Source organism: Theropithecus gelada, chromosome 5 (assembly GCF_003255815.1).
Source record: "Theropithecus gelada isolate Dixy chromosome 5, Tgel_1.0, whole genome shotgun sequence".
In the NCBI taxonomy this organism is placed as follows: domain Eukaryota; kingdom Metazoa; phylum Chordata; class Mammalia; order Primates; family Cercopithecidae; genus Theropithecus; species Theropithecus gelada.
In genome coordinates, this window is record NC_037672.1 from 146641236 (window position 1) to 146667747 (window position 26512).

The 26512-nt window shown below is 36.5% G+C and overlaps 1 protein-coding gene across 1 annotated transcript in view; it reads right to left on the reverse strand.

The window, feature by feature from the left end:
• The window catches only part of IQCM (IQ motif containing M), a 469590-nt gene that overhangs the window by 305614 nt on the left and 137464 nt on the right, over window positions 1-26512 (reverse strand). The window contains 1 exon segment of the mRNA XM_025386437.1: window positions 25642-25749. Coding sequence (XP_025242222.1) covers window positions 25642-25749 — 108 coding nt within the window.

The window sequence follows — 26512 nt, forward strand, 5'->3', positions numbered from 1 at the left end:
TATAATTTAGATCATGGGCAATTAATTCCACAGCATGCTAAGCAATTTAATGTAATTGTCCTTGGTTATAATCTTGATGCCAAGAAACTCCTACTTTCTGATTTTTAGTCTCTTCCTTTCTACTCAGTTGTAACTGGGGGAAAAATGTACTATGTTTGGTGGGCAATTTATAAAATCTAATAAAAGTGGATACACATATATTAAGTCATCTAACTATATAACTTAAGACTACAAATAGGAAAGGGATGGAAGAAAACAAAGGAGGTGCTTTATCTATGTTACATTCATTTGATTCTTACACAATGTTTCTGAAAAGCAGATACAAATATCCTCATTCCTACAAAGAACACAAGTTAGGGAGGATAATATACTAACCAAGGCCATCAGCTAGTAAGTGGATATGTACCTCTATCTACTACAAAGTTCTATTACCTTTCTTTGCCTTTTTCATTGTCTTCCTTTCTTAAATATCTACCGTATGATCTGGTTTGGATCTGTGTCCCCACTAAATCTTAGGTTGAAATGTGATCCCCAGTGTTGGAGATGCGGTGTGGTAGGAGGTGTTTGGGCCGTGGGAGTGGATCCCTCATGACTCAGTACTGTCCTCACCATAGTGAGTGGGCTCTTGGTAGATCTGGTTGTTTAAGTGTGTGGCACCTACTCCCTCATCCCCTCATCCTCCCACCACTCTCTCTTGCCCCTGCCTTTACCATGCAACATGCAAGCTTCTACTTCACCTTCCACCATGAGTAAAAGCTTCCTGAGGCCTCCCCAGAAGCAGATGTCTGCACTAGGCTTGTACGGCCTGCAGAACTGTGAGCCAATTAAACCCTTTTTCCTTATAAATTACCCAATCTCAGGTACTTCTTTATAGTGATGCAAGAACAGCATAACACACTGTACATTTACTAAGTGTCAAGCATTATGACAGGTAGTACAAATATAGAAATGAGTGACCAAAGTCCTTGGGAGCACAAGATCCAAGCCTGAACTGTCAATATGGTAACTACAAGCCATGTACCTCTATGAGCACTTGAAATGTGACCAGTGTGATTTAAGATATGCTGTAAATTAAATAATACATCATATTTAGAAGACTTGGTAAAAAATATATAAAATATATAACAATTTTTATATTGATTGCCTGTAGAAATAATTAATTTTGGATATGAGGTTTAAACTTTATTTCATCAATTTCTCTTTACTTTTTAAATGTGAGTACCAAAAACTTTTAAGTTATAAGTGTGTCTCACATTTCATTTCTATTATACACCGCTGGTCTAAAGATGCCATCTCAATCTCGCTTTAGGATATACACATGAATTACCTACCTGTAATGTTTAAATGTTATATTTCAAGATTATTTCAAGTAAGAAATACCTGTAATACACTTTCTGCCATCATCAATACTTATTGACTATATATTCAATCTCTCTTGAAATTTTAGAAGTCAAATTAAAATTAGCTAAATCATGTTGGTTTATCTTTTCCTGACAGAGTACACAATGAGCAGGAGATACCTCAATTTCAGACACAGAAATTCTTGTAATAGATTTAAAACTCTTTTCTTACATCCCACAAGTCTCTCTTAGAGATCTGCTGAACACTTTTAACATCATAGCATGCATTTCTGCCAGCATGAAAAATTTTGATTGTTTATAATTTGGTACATTAAAATATTTTTCAAGTTTTCCTAAAGAAGAAGAAGCAAGGTGTATTTTCAGATAATAAAACATTTGTGTCTTTATGAAATATCTATTAATGTGAACAGTGGGGAATCATACATAATGGTATCTTTTCTATAATATTGTTACAGGCTGAAGGAGCAATATAAATTTATAATTCAACATAAAATCGAACACCCCAAAGTTGTTTAAGATACAGTAACTATATTGATCAACTTGTAAGAATGATCGAAAATGTAATTCAAAAAAAAATATGTACAATAGTGAGAAACATCAAATTTTGACTGAGAGTGCATGGATCAAAACTGTCAAAAAAATCACACAAATTCATACTCCGCTTTAGTTCATAACTAAACTAAACTGGTATTTTATGTACCACAAAATGCTCACTTTATAAGCCCCTTCTACATTGAATCACTTTGTTTTGCCTTTTGATAAAACTGAAACTGTTTGATAAAAGTGAAATATTCCAGTTTTATCATCAAAAACAAAATTGTCATAAATACATATAAGACAGTATGAGCATACACAAAGCAATATTATAAAATGGAACATATAAAGACACAGGAATCACAAGCCAGATACTGTGAGGCTTGAGGTAGTCACAAACTTTCTAATTTTAATTCCCTCATCTGAAAAACAGGAAAAGTAAGGCTGGCCATGCCTGGGGAGCCTGTGAAACTCAAAGGAGAGCATACATAAAAGAAATGTGTTACCAGTAATGTGTGACACAAATTATGCTATCATTATATTAAAAATGAGTTTATGTTATTATTTTATTAAAAACATCTACACTTCAATTAATGTTTTGAATAGTTATTGTAACAAAATTAAAATATATTAAATATATTAAATTTCAGCATTTTCAAATCATTTGGAATCATCTTGGTATAAATTAATTACTAAAAGCACACCAAAAAATAAAAATATTTATGAAAAGATAATTGATGATGACAATCGAATTTTGGGAGATAGCTGACCATAGAATTAAAAGGGTAAGCAGCAACAGCCTGAATGTACGTAGGCAAGCATCATCTACCTCCCACTGTACCTGTTGTGATACAGTAGATTCCTGCATGAAATAAAATCTATTTAGAATGTCTAAATTTTTTTTTAATTTATTATTATTATACTTTAAGTTGTAGGGTACATGTGCATAACGTGCAGGTTTGTTACATATGTATACTTGTGCCATGTTGGTCTGCTGCACCCATCAACTCGTCATTTACATCAGGTATAACTCCCAATGCAATCCCTCCCCCCTCCCCCCTCCCCATGATAGGCCCCGCTGTGTGATGTTCCCCTTCCTGAGTCCAAGTGATCTCATTGTTCAGTTCCCACCTATGAGTGAGAACATGCGGTGTTTGGTTTTCTGTTCTTGTGATAGTTTGCTAAGAATGATGGTTTCCAGCTGCATCCATGTCCCTACAAAGGACACAAACTCACCCGCAAAGGGAAGCCCATCAGACTAACAGCAGATCTCTCGGCAGAAACTCTACAAGCCAGAAGAGAGTGGGGGCCAATATTCAACATTCTTAAAGAAAAGAATTTTCAACCCAGAATTTCATATCCAGCCAAACTAAGTTTCATAAGTGAAGGAGAAATAAAATCCTTTACAGATAAGCAAATGCTTAGAGATTTTGTCACCACTAGGCCTGCCTTACATGAGACCCTGAAGGAAGCACTCAACATGGAAAGGAACAACCAGAACCAGCCATTGCAAAAACATGCCAAAATGTAAAGACCATCGAGGCTAGGAAGAAACTGCATCAACTAACGAGCAAAATAACCAGTTAATATCATAATGGCAGGATCAAGTTCACACATAACAATATTAACCTTAAATGTAAATGGACTAAATGCTCCAATGAAAAGACACAGACTGGCAAACTGGATAAAGAGTCAAGACCCATCAGTCTGCTGTATTCAGGAGACCCATCTCACACGCAGAGACATACATAGGCTCAAAATAAAGGGATGGAGGAAGATTTACCAAGCAAATGGAGAACAAAAAAAGAATGTCTAAATTTTATTATTTTAAAAAAATATATTTTCCACTTCCGAAATGGATTAAGAATACCTCCTTCCTTTCCTTACTTCCTTCAGCTGCCTTCACAAAGTATCAGAAGACCGGGAAAAACAGCACGGCTTTTGCTCTGATATTGAGCAATCTGTGGTGGGGCAGGCAGGTGGGAAGGCTGGAGAGTTGGTGCACTGGTATGTAGAGGCGGAATTCTCTTACAAGCCTTGAGAGAAAATGAACTGGACATTTTTTTTCCAGTTACTGAAATGAAATAATTATATTAAACTTAACTACAAAAAAAGTTCAAATTTGTATAGCTAGTGTGTTTTAAGGAGAAGCAAAGGCAACAAAATCAGAAGGAAATAAACTAAGCTGTTGATCATGGCTGAGAGAGGGTGGTGGCATTAACAAAAGTTATTTCCATTTCTCCAAATGCTCTTTAATGTTTATGGGATACAAGAACATTCAAAATCCTCTCTTCTAGCTATTTTGTAATATACAATACTTTACTGTTAACCATCATCACCCTACTGTACAACAGAACACCAGAACTTAAATCCTCCTATCTCATTGTAACTTTGTACCAGTTGACCAACCTCTTCCCATGCTCCTCCACCTTCCGCCTCCCCAATTTCTAATAACCACTGTTATACTATTTGCTTCTATGATATCGATTTTTTTTTAGATTCCACATATGACTGAGATCACATGGTATTTGTCTTTTTGTGTCTGGCTTGTTTCTCTAAACATGATGTCCTTGAAGTTCATTCGTATTGTCACAAATGATGGGATTCATTTTTTTTTTAGCTGAATAGTATTTTATTCTGCATATATGCCACATTTTGTCAACTATTCATTCATTGTTAAACACTTAGGTTGATTCTATATCTTAGCTATTGTGAATAGTACTGCAAAAAACATTGGAGTGCAGATATCTCAACAGACAGAATTCATTTCCTGTGGATATAAACCCAGTAGTTTGATTGCTGGATCATATGTCAGGTCTATTTTTAACATTTTGAGAAACCTCTATACTGTTTTCCATGATTGCTGTACTAATCTACAATCCTACTAGCAGTATATAAGTGTTTCCTTTTCTCCATATCTTTGCCAATCCTTGTTTTCTTTTGTCTTTTTGATAATTGCCATTCTAACTAAAATGAGATGGTGTCTCATTATGGTTGTGATTTATATTTTCCTGATGATTAGTGATGAGCATTTTTTCATATATGTGTCGGTCATTTGTATGTCTTCTTTTGAGAAATGCCTATTAAGGTCTCTCGCCCATTTGTTAATTGGGCTACTAGATTTTTTTGCTGTTAAGTTTCTTATATATCCTGGATACTAACTACTTGTCAGATATATAGTTTGCAAATACTTTATCTCATTCTATAGGTTGTCTCTTTATGCTATTATTTTGTTATGGATTTTTTGTTTTGTTTTGCTGTGGAAAAGTTTTTCAAGTTGATATAATCTTATTTGTCTATTTTTGTTTCTGTTGCCTGTGCATTTGAGGTCTCATTCTTGCCCAGCTCAATGTTGTGAAGCATTTTCCTTATGTTTTCTTCTAGTACTTTGATAGTTTTGGATTTAAGTCATTAATCTATTTTGAGTTTACTGTTGTATGTTAAGAGGTAGGGGTCTAGTCTTATTCTTTTTCATGTAGATATCCAATTACCCACCATTGTGTATGGAAGAGGCTGTCTTTTCCCCAATGTGTGTTCTTGGTGGCACTTTTGTTGAAAATCAGTTGGCTGTAGATGTCGGAATTTATTTCTGGGCTCTCTGTTTTGTTTCCTTGGTCTATGTGTTTGGTTTTTATGCCAGTACAATGCTGTTTTGGTTACTAAAGCTTTGTAATATATTTTGAAGTCATGTTGTGAAATGCCTTAAGCTTTGTACCTTTTACTCAAGACTGTCTTGGCTTTTTTGGGTCTCTCGTGGTTCCATATGAATTTTAAGATTTTTTTCTATTTATGTGAAGAATATTGATATTTTCATATGGTTGCTTCAGGTAGTATAGTGACTTTAACAATGTTAATTCTTCCTCAGAAACATGGGACATCTTTCCATTTATTTGTGCCTTCTTCATTTCTTTCATCAGTGTTTTGTAGTCTTCAATGAAGGCACCTTTCACAATCTTGGTTTAGTTTATTTCTAGGCATCTTAATTTTTTATAGCTATCATGGAATTGTTTCCTTGAGTTCTTTTTCAGACAGTTCACTATAAGCATATAGAAATGCACTGATTTTTTTTTTTTTTTTTTTTTTGAGACGGAGTCTCACTCTGTCACCCAGGCTGGAGTGCAGGAAATGCACTGATTTTTGTATGTTGATTTTGTATTGCGAAACTGTACTGAATTCATTTATTAGTTCTAATATTTTTTGGTGGAGTTGTTGGAGTTTTCTATACATAAAATCATGTTGTCTTCAAACAGGAACAATTTGACCTTCTCCTTTCCAATTTGGTTGCATCTTGTTTCTTTCTCTTGCTTAATTGCTTGGATGAAGACTTCTAGTATTATGTTGAATAGAAGTGGTAAAAAAAAAAATGGGTATCTTCGTCTTGTTTCCAGTCTTAGAGGAACAGTTTGGTGTTAGTGGTGTGTTTGTCATAGATGGCCTTTATTGAGTTGAGGTACATATCTTCTACCCTTAATTTGTTGAGAGTTTTTATCAGGAAATGATGTTAAATTTTGTCAAATGCCTTTCCTAAAAATGTTGAAATAATCATACAGTTTTTGTTTTCCTTTCTGTTAATGTGGTAAATCACATTTATTGATTTGCATATGTTGAACTATCCTTGCATGCCTGGGATAAATCCCACTTGATCCTATTGAATGATCTTTTTAAAGTGCTGTTGGATTTAGTTTGCTAGTATCTTGTTGAGAATGTTTGCATCTATGTTCGTCAGGGATATTGAATTGCAGTTTTGTTGTTGTGTCCTTTTCTGTTTTGGTATCAGTATATTTCTGGCCTCACAAAATGAGCTTGAAAGTATTTTCTCCTCGAGTTTATAGAAGAGTTGAAGGAGCATTGGTTTTAGTTCTTTTTTAAATATTTTGCAGATTTCAGCAGTGAAGTCATCAGGTCCTGAGCTTTTCTTTGATGGAAGATTTTTTGTTACTGATTCAATTTCCTCACTCACCCTTGGTCTGTTAAGATTTTCTGTATCTTCATAATTTAATCTTGGCAGGTTGTAAATGTCTAGAAATTTATATATTTCTTCTATGTTATCCAATTTGTTGAGGTATAGTTGTTCACAATAGTCTCTTTTGAACCTTTGTATTTCTGTAGTATCAGGTTGTAATGTCTACTTTTTTATTTCAAATTTTATTTAGTTGAGTCTTCTCTATCTTAGTCTGGCTAACGATTTGTCAATATTGGTTATGTTTCTTAAAAAATTCTTTGTTTCATTGATCTTTTGAATTGGTTTTCAGTCTGTATTTTGTTTATTTTTGCTCTGATATTTATTATTCCCTCCCCTCCACCAATTTTGGGGTTAATTTTTCTTGGTGTTTTTTAGTTCCTCGCAGTGCATTATCATGTTGTTTATTAAGAATCTTTCTTCCTTTTTGACGTAGGCATTTATTGCTATAAACAACTCTGATTTAACTGCTTTTGCTATGTCCCATGGGTTTTGATATGTGTTTTCATTCTTGTTTGTCACAAGGAATTGTTAAATTTCCCTTCTAATTTCTTCATTGACCCACTGGTTATTTAGGAACATGTTGATTAATGTCTATGTTTTTGTTATGTTTCTGAAGATTTTCTTGTTTATTTCTAGCTTTATACCATTGTGATCAGAAAAGATACTTGATATAATCCCTATCTCCTTAAATTTGTTGAAACTTGTTTTGTGGCCTAACATATGACCTAGCCTGAAGAATGTTTCATGTGCAGATGTTGGATGGCATGTTCCATAAATGTCTTTTAGGTCCATTTGGTCTATAGTGCAGTTTAAGTCCAATATTTCTTTATTTTTTATCTTAATGATCTGTTCATTGTTGAAAGTTGGGTGTTAAAGTGCTCTACTATTTTTATATTGCAGTCTATCTTTCACTTTAGATGTAATAATATTTACTTTATATATTTGGGGCTCTGGCGCTGGGTGATTATATATTTACAATTGTTACATCCTCTGGTGGAGTTGATCCCTTTATCATTATATAATAACCTTCTCTGTTTCTATAATTTTTTAATTAAAGCCTATCTTTTTACATAAGCATGGCTATTCCTGCTGTTTCGTTTTTCATTTGCAAAGAATATCTTTTTCTATTCCTTCGCTTTCAGTCTATGTTTGTCTTTAAAAGCAAAGTGAGTGCCTTGTTGGCAGCATACAGTTGGGTCTTGTTTTTTTGTCAATTCACTCACTCTGTTTCTTTTAATAAGGGCATTTAATCCATTTACATTCTAGGTTATTATTCATAGGTAAGAACTTACTCCTGCAACTTTGTTCCTTGTTTTCTGATTTTTTAAGGCCCTTTTTTCCTCTTCTGTTGTTTACCTCCTTAGATTGGTGGTGTTTTTGTGATGCTAAGCTTTGTTTCCTTTCTCTTTCTCTTTTGCGTATTTACTATAATTTGTTTCCTTGTGGTTACTACAGGACTAACATAAAGAGTCTTGTAGTTATAATAGCTAATTTTAAGCTGATAACATTCTTAGTTCAGTGAACATAAAAGTACTCTAGATATTTTCCCTCCACCCTACAATTTATATTTTTTCCCTAATTTTTATCTTTATGTAGTATGCATTCCTCAGCAACTAACGGTATCTGTTGCTTTTTTTTTTTTTAACCATTTTTACTTTAAACTTTTACACTAGAACACTGAAAGATTTGGACTGCACCATTAGAGCATTGGGGTATTCTGAGCTTGATTATGTATTTACCTCTACTGGTGAGTTTTATGCTTTCATGTGTATTCATGATAGTAATTATCATCCTCTAGTTCACAGTTGTAATATTCCCTTAAGCATTTCTTGTAAGGCTAAGCTAGTGATGACTTCTCTCAGCTTTTGCTTGTCTGGGAAGATCTTTATTTCTCCTTTATTTCTCCATTATTTCTGAAGGAAACCTTTGCTAGGTATAGTATTCTTTACTGCCAGTTAGTTTTCGTTTTTTAGTATGTTGAATATACCATCCCATTCTCTTCTAGCCTGGATGGTTTCAACTGAGACATCTGCTGATAATATAGCAGGAATTTTAGTTTCTTAACTTGATGTTTCTCTCACGTAGCTTTTAGAATTCTCTGTGTTTGACATTTGACAGTTTGATTATAATGTACATCAGAGAAGATTTTTGAAGGTTGAATCTAATTTAGAATTTTTGAAATCCCTGGATATTGATGATCATACCTTTCCCTAGACTTGGGAAGGTTTCAGTAATTATTCAATTAAAGAGGATTTATGTACCTTTCTCCATTTCTTCCCCCAGCATCTCTATAATGCAAATATTATTTCACTTAATGATGTTCCCTAAGAACCATTTTTTTAATTTTGTTTTCCTCTGGATTATCTTGAAAGCAAGTTTAGAAATTTTTCTGCTTGATTAGTCTGTTGTTGAAGCCTTCAATTGTATTTTTACTTCATTCATTGAATTCTTCAGCTCTTTTCTGTGTGGTCCTTTTCTATGATATCTATCTCTTTATTGGATTTCTTATTCAGATCATAAACATTTTTCCTGATTTTATTGAATTATTTGTCTATATTCTTTTACATCTCCCTGAGCTTGCTTAAGATCATTATTTTGAATTCCTTTCAGGCATTTCATAAATATACTTTTCTTTGGGGTCTGTTACTATAGACTTATTTGTTCCATTGAGGGTGTCATATTTCCTTGCTTTTTCATGTTTCTTATGTCCCCACATTGAGATCTGTGTATCCAATGGAGCCGTCACTTTTTCTAACTTCATGGAGTAGCTTTTGTAGGGAGAGACATTTTCCTGCAGATTGTCCTAGAGTGTCAGTTGGCTATGGTGCATTGCCTTTTGTTCTGTGAGGACTCAGTAGCATCATCTCTGTGCAATTTCTGTAATTATAATCCTCCTCATTATGTCTATGATTGTTTCAACGGCTAAGATGTGAGAGTTTGTGACAGCAATGACAGTTTTGTTGGGGACAAGGGCACTGGGCTGATTGTCAGGCCAAGCACGTTTACTCATAATGGATCAACAGTTTGTGCAATGGACTTTCTAAGGGTGCAGGGCTGCTGCCAGACTGGCTGTCTGGAAAGGCAACAGGTAGGGTTACAAGCAAGTTCTGCAAGTCAGGTGGCTGTGGGTTGATCTCTCCAGAGAGGCAGGGCCACCACTGTCCTGGCTTTCAAGCTGGACATAGGCATACACAGCCTCAGTGGGCCAGCTGGCTATGCAATGCCAGTGTGCACAGGTGCAGCAGGCCAGCTAGCTATTAGGCAGCTTATTCACTATGCAGGTCTTTCCAGTCCCTGGAAAGAGTTTAGGCACATGGATTTGGACACCAAATTATCCATTGTTTTGTTGGACCTAGGCTCTGAGCAGTCAGAATTGCAGTGCTGCAGAAACCCATATGAATGTGGTGGAACAATTGTAGGACCTCACAAATGGAAAGAGTCAGTGGCCACTGGCCCCTGGGGTAGGACACACTCTGGTAGTAGGTCCAGCCTCAAGATGGTGCCATTCCATAGCAACTTAAATCATACGAAAGGAAGGTACTAAACATGAACCCCTACCCCAAGACCACTAAGCAGCAGAAACTCCTAGCAATTCTCCAAATTGGCTTCAGATCCTGTGAGGACTGAAGGATTCTCCTGTGGCAAACTACTGGCATCTACGGCAGTAATGAGGACCACTGAGGGGTCTCCACCTTACCTTTTCTTTTTAAGAAGAAGTCTTCCTTGACTCTGAGCCTGTTCTAGCAGGGAAGACAGTGTATGTATCAGAGGCAGGGTGTCTCACTCACCTTTCTATGGTGCTGTCCTGTACTTCCATGCTCCACAGATTTTGCTGCTCCTCTGGTGCTATCCAGCAAACTTCCTCAGTCACTCCAGATGAAATACACTTGTCTACTTGTTGTTTTGGTCTCTCTTTGTGGGGAGATAAATGCCAGGCAACTCCAGTTGGCCATGCTATCACTGGTTTACAAGCTGATTTTAGAAAGAGATTGCTATCCTAACAACTCTCATTCATCTTATTGAGAGAAGGTTCCATCACACTAATTGGATAATAATTTCATATGGAACTGTATTTAGAAAATGTTAATTATTGGCAGACCCACCCTCAATCTGGGTGGGCACCATCTAATCAGCTGCCAGTGTGGCTAGGATAAAAGCAGGTGGAGAAAGGTGGAAGGACTCAACTGGCTAAGTCTTCTGGTCACCATCTTTCTCCCATGCTGGACACCTGCCCTCAAACATCAGACTCAAAGATCTTCAGCTTGTGGACTCTGGGACCTACATCAGTGATTTGCCAGGGGCTCTCAGGCCTTTGGCCACAGACTGAAGGCTGCACTGTTGGCTTCCCTATTTTTGAGGTTTTGGGACTCAGACTGGCTTCTTTGCTCCTTAGCTTACAGAAGGCCTATTGTGGGACTTCACCTTGTATGAGTCAATACTCCTTAATAAACTCCCCTTCACTCCTGGGTAAGATGGCCGAATAGGAACAGCTCCAGTCTGCAGCTCCCAGTGAGACCAATGTAGAAGGTGGGTGATTTTTCTAACTGAAGTACCCAGTTCATTTCATTTGGACTGGCTACACAGTGGGTGCAGCCCACGGAGGGCAAGCAGAAGCAGGGTAGACCATCACCTCACCCAGGAAGCACAAGGGGTTGGAGAACTCCCTTCCCTAGCAAAGGGAAGCCATGAGAAACTGTGCTGTGAGGGATGGTGCTATCTGGCCCAGATACTATGCTTTTCCCACGGTCTTCACAATCCACAGACCAGGAGATTCCCTCAGGTGCCTACACCACCAGGGCCCTTGGTTTCAAGCACAAAACTGGGTGGCCATTCAGGCAGACACCGAGCTAGCTTCAGGAGTTTTTATCCATACCCCAGTGGCACCTGGAATGTCAGCAAGACAGAACCGTTTACTCCCCTGGAAAGAGGATTGAAGCCAAGGAGCCAAGTGGTCTTGCTCAGCAGATCCTACCCCCACAGAGCCCAACAAGCTAAGATCCACTGACTTGAAATTCTTGCTGTCAGCACGGTAGGCTGGAGTTGACCTGGGACACTAGAGCCTGGTGGGGGGAGGGACATCTGCCATTACCGAGACTTGAGTAGGCAGTTTTCCCCTCATAGTGTAAACAAAGCTGACCAGAAATTCAGACTGGGCAGAGGCCACCAGAGCACCACAAAGCCACTGTAGTGAGACTGCCTCTCTAGATTCCTCCTCTCTGGGCAGGGCATCTCTGAAAGAAAGACAGCAGCCCCATTCAGGGACTTAAAGATAAAACTCCCATCTCCCTGGGACAGAGCACCTGGTGGAAGGGATGGCTGTGGGCACAGTTTCAGCAGACTTAAACATCCCTGCCTGCCAGCTCTGAAAAGAGCAGCGGATTTCCCAGCACAGCACTCGAGCTCTGCTAAGGGACAGACTGCCTCAAGTGGGTTCCTGACCCTCCATGCCTCCTGACTGGAGACACCTCCCAGTAGGGGTCAACAGACAACTCATACAGGAGAGCTCTGGCTGGCATGTGGCGGGTGCCCCTCTGGGACAAAGCTTCCAGAGGAAGGAGCAGGCAGCAATCTTAGCTGTTCTGCAGCCTCTGCTGGTGATACTCAGGCAAACGGGTTCTGGAGTGGACCTCCAGCAAACTCCAGCAGACCTGCAGAAGAGGGGCCTGTTAGAAGGAAAACTAACAAACAGAAAGGAATAGCATCAACATCAACAAAAAGGACCACCACACAAAAACCCCATCTGAAGGTCACCAACAGCAAAGACCAAAGGTAGATAAATCCATGAAGATGAGGAAACCAGTGCAAAAAGGCTAAGAATTCCAAAAACCAGAACACCTCTTCTCCTCCAAAGGATCACAACTCCTCCCCAGCAAGGGAAAACTGGACAGAGAATGAGTTTAACAAATTGACAAAAGTAGGCTTCAGAAGGCGGGTAATAATAAATGCCTCGGAGCTAAAGGAGCATGTTCTAACCCAATGCAAGGAAGCTAAGAACCTTGATAAAAGGTTACAGGAATTGCTAACTTGAATAACCAGTTTAGAGAAGAACATAAATGACCCGATGGAACTGAAAAACACAGCATAAGAACTTTGTGAAGCATTCACAAGTATCAGTAGCCGAATTAATCAAGCAGAAGAAAGGATATCAGAGATTGAAGATCAACTTAATGAAATAAAGCATGAAGACAAGATTAGACAGGAATGAAAAGCAACGAACAAAGCTTCCAAGAAATATGGGACTATGTGAAAAGACCAAAACTACATTTGTTTGGTGTACCTGAAAGTTACAGGAAGAATGGAACTAAGTTGGGAAACACTCTTCAGGATATTATCCAGGAGAACTTCCCCAACCTAGCAAGACAGGCCAACATTCAAATTCAGGATATACAGAGAATACCACAATGATACTCCTCGAGAAGAGCAACCCAAAGACACATAATCATTAGATTCACCAAGGTTGAAATAAAGGAATAAAAATAAATGTTAAGGGCAGGCAGAGAGAAAGGTCAAATTATCCACAAAGGGAAACTCATCAGACTAAGAGCGGATCTCTCTGCAGAAACCCTATAAGCCAGAAGAGAGTGGGGGCCAATATTTAACATTTGTAAATAAAAGAATTTTCAACCCAGAATTTCATATCCAGTCAAAGCAAGCTTCATAAGTGAAGGAGAAATAAAATCCGTTACAGACAAGCAAATGTTGAGGGATTTTGTCACCACCAGGCCTGCCTTACAAGAGCTCCTGAAGGAAGCACTAAATATGGAAAGGAAAAACTGCTATGAGCCACTGCAAACACATACCAAAATGTAAAGACCATCAACATTGCCTCTCAGGGCGGTGGGGGGGAAGAGGAGAGATAGCATTAGGGGAAATACCTAATGTAGACGAGGGATTGATGGGTGCAGCAAACCACCATGGCACATGTATACATATGTAACAAACCTGCATGTTCTGCACGTTTCCCAGAACTTAAAGTATAATAATTTTTTTAAAATGTGAATTATTATGAGTAAATGCTGAAGTAAAATTAAATAACAAATATTAGGATTTCAAAGAAAGCGTTTGGTCAGAGCTGATCAACATGAAGAGCAGGAAGAAATACCAATTAATAGAAATGTATAAAATAAAATCAATGTAATACAGAGAAAATCAGCAAAACTAAAAGTTGGTTTTTAAAAGAAGAAGAAAATAAAGTTGCGAGTACTTCAGCTTTTTGTTGTGCTGCTGGATTTGGTTTGCCAGTATTTTATTGAGGATTTCTGCATGGATGTTCATCAGGGATATTGGTCTAAAATTCTTTTTTTGTTGTTGTTGTGTCTCTGCCAGGCTTTGGTATCAGGATGATGTTGGCCTCATAAAATGAGTTAGGGAGGATTCCCTCTTTTTCTATTGATTGGAATTGTTTCAGGAGGAATGCTACCAACTCCTCTTTGTACCTCTGGTAGAATTTGGTGGTGAATCCATCTGGTCTTGGACTGTTTTTGGTTGATAGGCTATTAATTATTGCCTCAATTTCAGAGCCTGCTATTGGTCTATTCAGGGATTCAGCTTCTTCCTGGTTTAGTCTTGGGAGAATGTATTTTATCCAGAAATTTATCCATTTCTTCTAGATTGTCTAGTTTATTTGCATAGAGGTGTTTATAGTATTCTCTGATGGTAGTTTGTATTTCTATGGGATCAGTGGTGATATCCCCATTATTTTTTATTGCATCTATTTGATTCTTCTCTCTTTTCTTCTATATTAGTCTTGCTAGCAGTCTATCAATTTTGTTGATCTTCCCCAAAAACCAGCTCCTGGATTCGTAGATTTTTTTAAGGGCTTTTTGTGTCTCTATCTCCTTCAGTTCTACTCTGATCTTAGTTATTTCTTGCCTTCTCCTAGCTTTTGAATGTGTTTGCTCTTGCTTCTCTAGTTCTTTTCATTGTGATGTTAGGGTGTCAATTTCAGATCTTTCTTGCTTTCTCTTGTGGGCATTTAGTGCTATAAATTTCCCTCTACACACTGCTTCAAATGTGTCCCAGAGATTCTGGTATGTTGTATCTTTGTTCTCATTGGTTTCAAAGAACATCTTTCTTTCTGCCTTCATTTCGTTATGTACCCAGTAGTCATTCAGGAGCAGGTTGTTCAGTTACCATGTAGTTAAGCAATTTTGATTGAGTTTCCTAATCCTGAGTTCTAGTTTGATTGCCCTGTGGTCTGAGAGACAGTTTGTTATAATTTCTGTTCTTTTACTTTTGCTGAGGAGTGCTTTACTTCCAACTATGGGTGCCCCTCTGAGGCACAGCTTCCAGAGGAAGGATGAGGCAGCAACATTTGCCCTTCTGCAATATTTGCTATACTGCAGCCTCCACTGGTGATACCCCAGCAAACAGAGTCTGGAGTGGACCTCCAGCAAACTCCAACAGACCTGCAGCTGTGGGTCCTGACTGTTAGAAGGAAAACTAAAAAGAAGAAAGGACATCCACACCAAAACCCCATCTGTATGTCACTGTCATCAAAGACCATAGGTAGATAAAACCACAAAGATGGGGAGAAACCAGAGCAGAAAAGCTGAAAATTCTAAAAATCAGAGTGCCTTTTCTCCTCCAAAGGAACATAGCTCCTCGTCAGCAATGGAACAAAGCTGGACAGGGAATGACTTTGATGAGTTGAGAGAAGAAGGCTTCGGATGATCATGATCGGTATTAACAAACTCCTCTGGGCTAAAGGAGGATGTTTGAACCCATAGCAAAGAAGCTAAAAACCTTGAAAAAAGATTAGACAAATGGCTAACTAGAATAAACAGAAGACCTTAAATGACCTGCTGGAGCTGAAAACCATGACATGAGAACTACATGGTGCATGCACAAGCTTCAGTAGTCAATTCGATCAAGTAGAAGAAAGGGTATCGGTGATTGAAGATCAAATGAATGAAATGAAGCAAGAAGAGAAGTTTAGAGAAAAAAGAGTAAAAAGAAATGAACAAATCCTCCAAGAAATATGGGACTATGTGAAAAGATGAAATCTACGTCTGATTGGTATACCTGAAAATGATGGGGAGAATGGAACCAAGTTGGAAAACACTCTTCAGGATATCATCCAGGAGAACTTCCCCAAACTAGGGAGGCAGGCCAACATTCAAATTCAGGAAATACAGAGAATGCCACAAAGATACTCCTCGAGAAGAGCAATTCCAAGACACATAATTGTCAGATTCAACAAAGTTGAAATGAAGTAAAAAATTTTTAGTGCAACCGGAGAGAAAGGTCGGGTTACCCACAAAGGGAAGCCCATCAGACTAACAGCGGATCTCTCGGCAGAAACACTACAAGCCAGAAGAGAGTGGGGGCCAATATTCAACATTCTTAAAGAATTTTCAACCCATAATTTCATATCCAGCCAAACTAAGCTTCATAAGTGACGGAGAAATAAAATCCTTTACAGACAAGCAAATACTGAGAGATTTTGTCACCACCGGGCCTGCCTTACAAGAGCTCCTGAAGGAAGCACTAAACATGGAAAGGAACAACTGGTACCAGCCACTGCAAAAACATGCCAAATTGTAAAGACCATCAATGCTGGGAAGAAACTGCATCAACTAATGAGCAAAATAACCAGCTAAAATCATAATGACAGGATCAAATACAAATATAACAATATTCACCTTAAATGTAAATGGACTAAATGCTCCAATTAAAAGACATGGACTGGCAAATTGGATAAAGAGTCAAGACTCATCAGTGTGCTGTATTCAGGAGACCCATTTCATGTGCAGAGATACATATAGGCTCAAAATAAAGGGATGGAGGAAGATCTACCAAGCAAATGGAAAACAAAAAAGCAGGGGTTGCAATCCTAGTCGCTGATAAAACAGACTTTAAACCAACAAAGATCAAAAGAGACAAAGAAGGCCATTACATAATGGTCAAGGGATCAATGCAACATGAAGAGCTATCTTAAATATATATGTACCCAATACAGGAGCACCCAGATTCATAAAGCAAGTTCTTAGAGACCTACAAAGAGACTTAGTCAATCACACAATAATAGTGGGAGACTTTAACACCCCACTGTCAACATTAGACAGATCAACAAGAAAGAAAGTTAACAAGGATATCCAGGAATTGAACTCAGCTCTGCACCAAGCAGACCTGATAGACATCTACAGAACTCTCCACCCCAAATCAACAGAATACACATTCTTCTCAGCACCACATCACACTTATTCCAAAAAAGGATAAGTTTTTTGTTGTTGTTTTTATTTCTAGGAGAGTTCTAGGCCACCAGAGGTAGGTATGAACCATTAAATCAAACTCTAAATGAATTTAAACCCCTATGTGATATAGCTTTCTTATATTTTATGAATTTAATTATTTAAACTTTCATGCCAGTTTGGCCAGGTTTTAAAAATTATTTTTTCATATTTAAGCAGCATTATTAGGTATTCTGTACTCAGAAGTCTTTCTTTGCAGAGTTGTTCATCATATTCTCGGAAAAAGATACAGAGAAACAAAAACACATTGATGATTTTTTTCAGGTGTATTTTTTATTAAAAATGAAACAGCATATTTGAGCTCCCTAGAGCCAAAGGAAAATATTTAATCTAATAAATTAGGTAAATGTCCTCATTAAATAGAAAAAAAAAATGATAATTGGTACAACACTTTTACAAAATAAAATGCCAGTACCTTAATTAATCCAACAAAATATAGTAAGCACTTTTTATGTGCTAGACATTTTTCTACTTCTAAAGGATTTAGTATGAACACATTAGCAAACGCTAACTGCCTTTATGGAGATTATATTCTAGCAGGAGGAGGCAAACAATACCAGATAAGTAAAGCGGGCAGTATATCTTGCTATCTTAAATGCTAGAAATCAAAGAAAGAGAAGTAGGTAGGTCTGGAGGATATGGCTATGCCTATGACAGAGTAGTCAGGGATGGCCTTACTTTTTTTGGAGAGGCCGTTGGGCAAAGCATGAAAATAGTGATGGATTGATGCCTGTAATCTCCAAATAAAAAACTTTCCAGGCAGAGAGAACATGTACACAGTTCCTGAGTTTGACATGTTAGGTTGGAAATGTCTATTAAAAATTAAAAATCCAGGTGGAACTGTTAATTAAGAAGTTGAACATGAGCTGGAGTTTTGGAGAATAACCAGTCTGGAGATAAAAGTGTGGAATCATCAATTAATGGTACTGAAAGTCATGATCTGGATAAAATTACCAAGAGAATGTTGTTTAGCCAGAGAAGAAATTAAAAACTTGATATCTGGGCCTACTGTAAGCCTCAGGCTCCCAGTAGGGATTTTAAAAATTGTTTGCATATAGAAAGTGATCTGGTTAAACCGTAGTGCTCTTCAAAGTGAGATTTTGAAAGTATTACAAAGCTATCTAGACCATAATTATTGGAGAATGTATGTATTATGATGGAGGGCAAAATCATGGGAGGAAAAGAGCTCAAGGAATAGAAAAGTGAATGGATTAAAAGACGGTATCTATCCAAGATAAATATCACCAAAAACTATGAAAAGATTAGTGTTAGAGAAATTGACAAGGATCAGGGTCTACATTTCTTTAAAGGTATGCAAGCCTGGATACAAATCAATAGATTACTATAAGAAGGAGAGGATATAGTTTGATGACATGAGATTCAAAGCTGAGCATGCTAGGGAAGAGGAAGGGAGAATGGTTTGGAAACAGCAATGAGGAGCAAGGAGGAAACCACCCCACCACCAGTCCCAGAGGTATGAGGCATGGGAGGAAAAAAACCCAGCACCACTTGAAAGGGTGGCAGGGGAAGAAATGTCTTCCGGGCACAGATTTCAGTTAAGTGAGGAAGGGGAAGGAAACACTCAGATGAGATTAAGGATTCAGAGTTTTTGCTGGCTATGAGTTTAGGGAGCACAATGGATGAATTTCAGGAGTGGGATGGTTGAGGGGTGACATCAGAAAAGAAGATATACAAAATTACATAGAGTTGGGTTTTAGTGATTGCAGGTAGCCTGGAAGTCCTAGGTGTCTTGTGGAGACTGAGGTAGACAGAGTTTAAATACATAATGAGATCCATCTTAAGAGTCTGAAGGCGGTCAACTTGGCAAGTAGAAAGAAATAAAGAATCTTGCCAGGAGCTGACTTTAGGGGATCCCTCTTCTCTCCTGCCAATGACTATGTAGAGATGTTTTTAATATCTGAGAAGCAGCCATCCAGAAAGAGGAAATTTTCTAACTTTTTATCTCTTTCTTTGAGGGCTGTTTTATTCTTTCCTTGAGGATTACAGATGATGAAACTAAGCCCAGAGGTTTGAAGAGATTTGCACCAGGCCACACAGAGAGTTGGTTATTATGTAGAGCACTATTAGCTTTTTTTCTTTGGAAAAAGTCTCTTAAAGTGTTTCTCTTAACACAAGAGTTTCTGCCATGGGTCTATTTCCTTACAAAAGCTTTAAAATGATCAGTAAAGTGAACACTTGAGGAGTATCAATTTAAGAGTGGCCTACCAAATGTATCAAAATAGAAGAGCAAAAGGCAGAGTCAAGGTCTCTAGCAGGATAACATTGACAATAGCAAAAATAACAGACTCCACAAAGGGCTATAGTTATAGTATTTACACAAAACCATAAACCTTACTTACATTTCCTGAGTTCACAATGTCATAGCGAAAGTCAGCCAATGTTGGGATGGGGTGTGTCTTGTGATTATAGCAATATGTCCTTTAGGACAGGATCAAAGCTAAGTAATCAAACACCATGTTTTTTAGTATATTATGCATTACAATGTATATGAATGTAGGAAGTTGTGACTAATTATGGTAGCTCAATTTTATTAAGCACCAGGAGGTACATTATGCACTTGACAAGCATCATGCAAACACTTTGAGATTGGAATTGGTATTATCCCTCCGTTATCCAAAGAAGAAATTGAGTCACAGTGCAATTAAGTAACTTGGATAAGATTTGAAGCTAGAAACTGGTAAAGCCAGAATTTTAACCTCATTAGAGTAACTTCAGTGCTTTTACTATTAATTGCTATACCATACTGCTTTAAAAGGCAAGGCTTCAAAATGAAATAGATACATGATTTTTTAATCAAATGGATAGAAATCATAACTTGCCTTATATCTTATGTTCTAATTTCCTTTTCTTTTTCCTTTAATAAGAATAATTATTTATTCTTAAGAAGAATTGAGGACCTCCAGTTCCAAAATGGCAGCATAGAAGCAAGCTAGCATAACCCCCTAAAAAACCATAAGCAAATAAACAGTGCCAAGATTATTACCAGAAATATACCAAAATTCAAATACAAAAGTTATGAATACAAGTCAGTTACTGGGGCCACAAAGAAGTGAAAAAACTTCATGTAGGCAGTAAGAGAATTGGCACATCCACAATGCCTCACCCCACATTCTGCCTGGCACCAAGTGTGCAAAAAATACTCCCCAAAATCACTGTTTTGACTGGAAAAGTGAGATCAAAGTGAACAAACAGCTTACTCACCATCTTGAGTTCTCTGACCGGAGATCTGTCCCTCCCCTAGCCCATAGGAAGCATCATTAGTGCCTGAAAGAAGAAATATCCCTGAGGACAGGTAGAGACAAAGTAGGGATGCAGGACTACCATCTCCAGCTCTGGAAACTGCTCTATAACTTGGCCAAAGGCCAAATAAGAGTGACTTTTCAGCAGCACCACACTCTAGGAGGTATGTTTCACAAGTCCCATGGACACAAACCTTTGCCAGCCTATCCCACTGCTGAGATATCCCCATTGGGACTTCCTGCACTTGGGAAGAGTAGCACTCCAAACACTTACTAGAGCTGAGACAAATCTGGACTTAAGTGCTATCTAGAACTGAAAAGGAGGCAGTTGCCTGGCAGTAAAGAACCTATAACAAATATATTCAATAAAAAACAAAAGAAGCAAGACAGAGAAGACAAAAATAAATAAAATAATAATAAATAAGACCAAATTAATCTTACAATGAGAAGACATAGACATACATCCACAAGTAAGAACCACAAACAGGGAACCATGATTTCCCCAAGCAGACAAAGCAAAGATCTAGCAACTGACCCTAATGAAACAACAATTGGTGAGCTCTTCAACAAATAACCAAAAACAGTGGTTTTAAAGAAACTTCATGATCTCCCAGATAACAAAAGAAAACAATCCAGAAACTTATTAGAGAAATTTAACAAAGAGATTGAAATAATTTTTTAAAATTAAACAGAAATCTTGAAACTGAAAAATACATTTGCTGAACTGAAAAATTCATTAGAAGCTCTCAACAGAAAGGATCAAGAAGAGCAAAGAATCAGTGAACTCAAATATAGACTATTTGAAAATATATGCAGAAGAAAAAGGAATGAAAAGCAAGAAAGATCACCTAAAAGACATAGAAAATTACCTCAAAAGACCAAATCTAAGAATTATTAGTGTTTAAGAGGGAGGTCAGCAAGAACAAAGGGTAGAAAGTTTATTCAAGGAAATAACAAAAAACTTTCTAAAACTTGATTAAAGATAAATATCCAGATACAGGAAGGTCAGAGAACACTAAACAAATTTGACTCAAATAAGACTACTCCGAGGCATATGATAATCAGACTCTCAAAGGTCAAGGATAAAGAAAGAATCCTAAAAGCAACAAAAGAAAAGAAGTAAATAACATATAAAAAAGCTCCAATTAATCTGGCAACAGACTTCTCAATGGAAATCATATATGTCAGGAGAGAATAGAATTACATTTTCAAAGTACTGAAACAGAAAAAGTATTGACAGCTAAGAATACTATATCCAACAAAACTACCCTTCAAATATAAAAGACAGATAAAGCCTTTCCCAGACAAGCAAAAGTGGAAATAATTCACTACCATAATACCCATCTTACAATAAATGTTAAAGGAAGTTCTTCAATCTAAAAGAAAAAGACACCAACGTGTTTTTAAAAAATGGAAGTTATAAAACCCACTGGTAAAATTATGTACAAGGACAAACCCAGAATACTATAATAATATAATTGTTATATGCAATCCACTCATAAATCAATCTGGTATGAGGTCCAAAAGACAAATCTAGCAACAACAATAGTTAGATTGACCTGTTAAGAGATTGATAATGTTTCAAAAAAAGACATACAAATGGCCAATAGGCATATGAAAAATGCTCAATGGAGACATGTGAATCAAAACTTTTACAATGAAATATCATATTACCCCAGTTAAAAATAGCTTCTATCAAAAAGACAGGCAATAATAGATGCTGATGATATGAAGAAAGAGAAGCCTTATACACTGTTGGTGGGCATGGAAATTAGTACAGTCATTATTCAGAACAATATGAAGTTTCCTTACAATTGCTAAAACTAGAACTACCATATGATCCAGCAATTGCACTACTGGATATATATCTTTTAAAAAGGAAATGAATATATCAAAAAGACATCTGCATTCCCATGTTTATTGTAGCACTATTCACAACAAAATATGGAATCAACATATGTGCCCATCAACAGATGAGTAAAGAAAATGTGACATATATTATGCGCAATGGAATATTACTCTGCCATAAAAAGGAATGAAATTCTGTCATCTGTGACAACATGGAGGGAACTAGAGGTCGTTAAGTGAAATAAGCTAAGCACAGAAAGATAAATATTGTGTGTTCTCAATCATATGTGAAAGCAAAAAAAAAAGTGGATCTCAAAGACAAACAGTAGATTTGTAGTTATCAGAGGCCAAGAAGGGCAGAGAGGAGAAAAGATAAAAAGAAGTTGATTAACAGATATAAATATATGGGTTGCCAGAAGAAATAAGACCTAGTGTTAGATAGATCAGCAGGATAACTACAGTTTACAATAATCTATCACAGGTTTCAAAATAGCTAGAAGAGAAGAATGGAAGTGGTTCTATCATAAAGAGAAGATAAATATTTATGCAATGGATGTCCCAAGAACACTGATTCGATCTTTACAAATTACATGAATGCATTAAATAATCATGCATATCCCCAAACTATGTACATGTATTATGCATGAATTGTTAAAAAAAAAAAAAAAAAGAATTGGATGATAATTTGAGTCCAGTAGATTACCATGTACCCCAGGGAAAACTGCAATATCTACTTTTTTACTATTTACATATTATCTTGTCAAATAGACCTCAGTGACTATGTCAGATATTCATTGAAGGTATAAATTATTACATAGAGTTATAATAATGATGTGGAGAATAAGCATTTTGTGCAGACTTTTTAGACTATAGCCTTAACATGAACTAAAAATTAACAACCATAAAAAGTATTCATTATTTTTCACCAAAGACACAAAGTGTTGACCACCCTTAAATGATTACAAAAAAATGAACATTTTTCACATTTTACTAATAGCTTACACAAAATAAGTTGCTGATCACAATCTTTCAGATATTTCTAGCCTTACTTTAAAAATATGTAATTATAAAAGAGTGGTATAGCTGAAAATAAAATAAAAACTTCATAAATGACAAATCAGTGAAAATCCCTATTCTTACTTGATTAAAGATACATTTCATTTTAAAGGAAAAAAGATCACCTACTCTATAGCATTTGGAAAGAATGATTTTTATTGTAAGACTTTTTACTTTTTCTGCGTATTCAACCTTTCAACTCTCCATGAAGTTATATGAGTATTGAGATACTTATAATATCATAAAACTAATAATCTCCTCAACAATTTGTTTGTAAAGCATATAAACTGAACTGCATAAAATTTTATTTATTTTGATGGTATCTCTGCAGTCCACATATAATCAGCTTTTTAAAAGAATTATTAAAAATAGTATCTAGTATTTTATTTTCTCAATTTCTTTTTTTCTTTAACAGTTATTGAGTTTTAGCCTACTATGCAGAGACAGGCACACAGATAATATTGAAGTATACTTCACTTGGGTGGTTTTGCTTTTTTAATTTACATTTGTTCATTCATTTATCATATGGTTATTAGCACCTACTATGTATGTATCATGCACTGGAATAAGTATGAGGAGTCTTTTAGCTTCTATGAACTTATGGTTCAATTAATAAACATTTCACAATTCAGCAGAACATTTTTGCATGGGTAGAACCTTTAGAAAATTTCAAAACTTACCACATGGTTGACTACCAATTCTGCCAGCCTTTTCCATTCACAATTTCATAACAATTTGTAGCTAATAACCAAGATTCTCTCAAATATTTTAGGAAAGTTTTCTACTTTTGTTTAGCATTAAATAAACTATGGTCTAGACCCTGTATATAAGCTCCATAAATACAGAAAAATAAGACTTAAATGAATTTCAACATCCAAACTAAAGCTATGAGAATTGCCAAGTCCTTCAAAGAGCTAAAAAGCTCCTCTGCAAGATGATGACCCAACTGATTCATGTGAGGTGAATGATACTTGAAGACTGAGGCTTTCATCAACCCTTCGATCATCGTGAACAAATTCTAAATGTTACAGAATTAGTAGAACTCTAACTTATGGTAAACAGCTATAGAACACAGCTTTCAGGGAGATCAGATTTTAAGAGTCTTATTTATTACACCCATTAGACCCTAGCCTTGTATAAATATTTGCCTACATTTACTTCCACACATGTATATTCAATTTTAGAATCAACTGAGACCCATATATTATTGTATTGCTCTGGAACCTCAAATTATCTAATAAAGCCTTAAAAGAATTTCAGCTCTGAACCAATGTAACAATCAAAATTGTAAAACACATCTATTGCATATCTTCAACATTTTGATAGCATATTCACAAATATTAGTTTTGGTGAATATTGATTGGAATAATGAAAACGGGATTCATAGAATTTGTTAGGAAGTGAGCTTCCAGTTAATGCTTGAGTTCCTTCTATAATAATCCAAGCAAATAAAAGGTGGTAAAATTATGAAGGGCATCTTATGCAAAAGTGCCTTGAGAACCCAAGGAAGAGTTTATTCAGCAAACTTTTAAAAATTTCTTCTGAAATCAGTAAAAGTCCCACTTTACAAAAAGATTGTATCCTTAATGAAGGCTGAAGCTCATGAGGAACAAGTCAAAAAAAGGGAAAACTAAAAAATAGTTACTTTTAATCAATAGCCCCCTAGGTCTTTAAGCAGTTCAAGTTCCAGAGAGTTTCTCAGTCACACTTAAGGGACTTTAAAGAATCATCTATATTCTCTTTTAAAGAATTGTATTTTTTTAAAACAACAGTAAGTCAACTGTAAATAAACTTTTAAAATTATAAGAATTTATCTTTATAATTTACAACTTGCAATATTCATATTTTATTTATTTGTTTATGAAGCGGAGTCGCTCTGTCGCCCAGGCTGGAGTGCAGCGGCATGATCTCGCTCACTGCAAGCTCCGCCTCCCAGGTTCACGCCATTCTCCTGCCTCAGCCTCTTGAGTAGCTGGGACTACAGCTACTCGCCCCACCACCATGCCTGGCTACTATTTTGTATTTTTAGTAGAGACGGGGTTTCACCGTGTTAGCCAGGATGGTGTCTGTCTCCTGACCTCGTGATGCGCCTGCCTTGGCCTCCCAAAGTGCTGGGAATACAGGCGTGAGCCACTGCGCCCGGCCAATATTCATATTTTTAAAAATCCAATCTCTCAATTTCAGATAAAGGCATGGAAAACTAGTTATTAATAGTTTCTTCCAAAATCTGTTTATCTTTGATACAGTATTTGAAATGAAAATAAAGGAAATAACTGTTCAATACTAGTTTTTTGTTTCTGCATTTAAATGAATGCAAAATAATGAAAATCAATGTGCTGCTACCAATATTTATGTACAAGACTCACCAGGTTCTTTCAGAAGTTCCAAGGTAGAGGTCCCGGGTTGTGAGTAAAGATGGACAGGAAAGGGATAGAGTAATTCCAACATTCTGTTTCCAAAACATTAAGTTCGATCTTTAAGTGATTTAATAGTCTCTATTTTGTAATACAAATCTTCAACACTAAAGTTATAGAACTAAATGCTAATCATAGAAAACGACGTGTCTCTGGTCAACAGGACTACACCTCTTGTTCCCTCAGTGCCTTGCAGAGTAAATATTATTAAACAAAGACAAAATACTACCAAATTTTGCTGGTTCTGAGATGAATAACAAATAGGAACATTTGCTTTCCAAATGAGCCCAAACTAGGAAAAATCAGGAAAATGAACAAGCATCATATCTATCTATTTCTTCAGTGTTTTACAAGAGATTTTTAAGTAGCATGTTTTCCTAACATGATTTGGAGAGCTTCAATCGCAACAGCTGAATAAAGTCAAGTACCACATGGAAACTTTGGAAAATGTGAATAAGCAAAAAGAAAGAAAATAAAAATCTCCCCTAATCTTATTACCCTGATATTTTAGTAATAACTGCAAACCCTTCAATGCTTCCTGTAGGCCAGCATTTAAGGCACTATTCTAATCCTTTTTATATGTTTTATCTGATTTATTCTTCAAAAAAAGCATGTAGGTACTTACTATTATGATACTCATTGTATAAATTAAACTAAGACATTTAGGGGTTACGTAGTATACAGTTCAGATTATTCCAGCTAGAAATGGGTGGGGTCAGGATTCAAATTCAGGCAGCGGGACTTCAGGAACCATATTACTGTTTTATACTGATTCCATTTGACATGATTAGCATGTGGAATATATCTCATACCTTTTCTATGT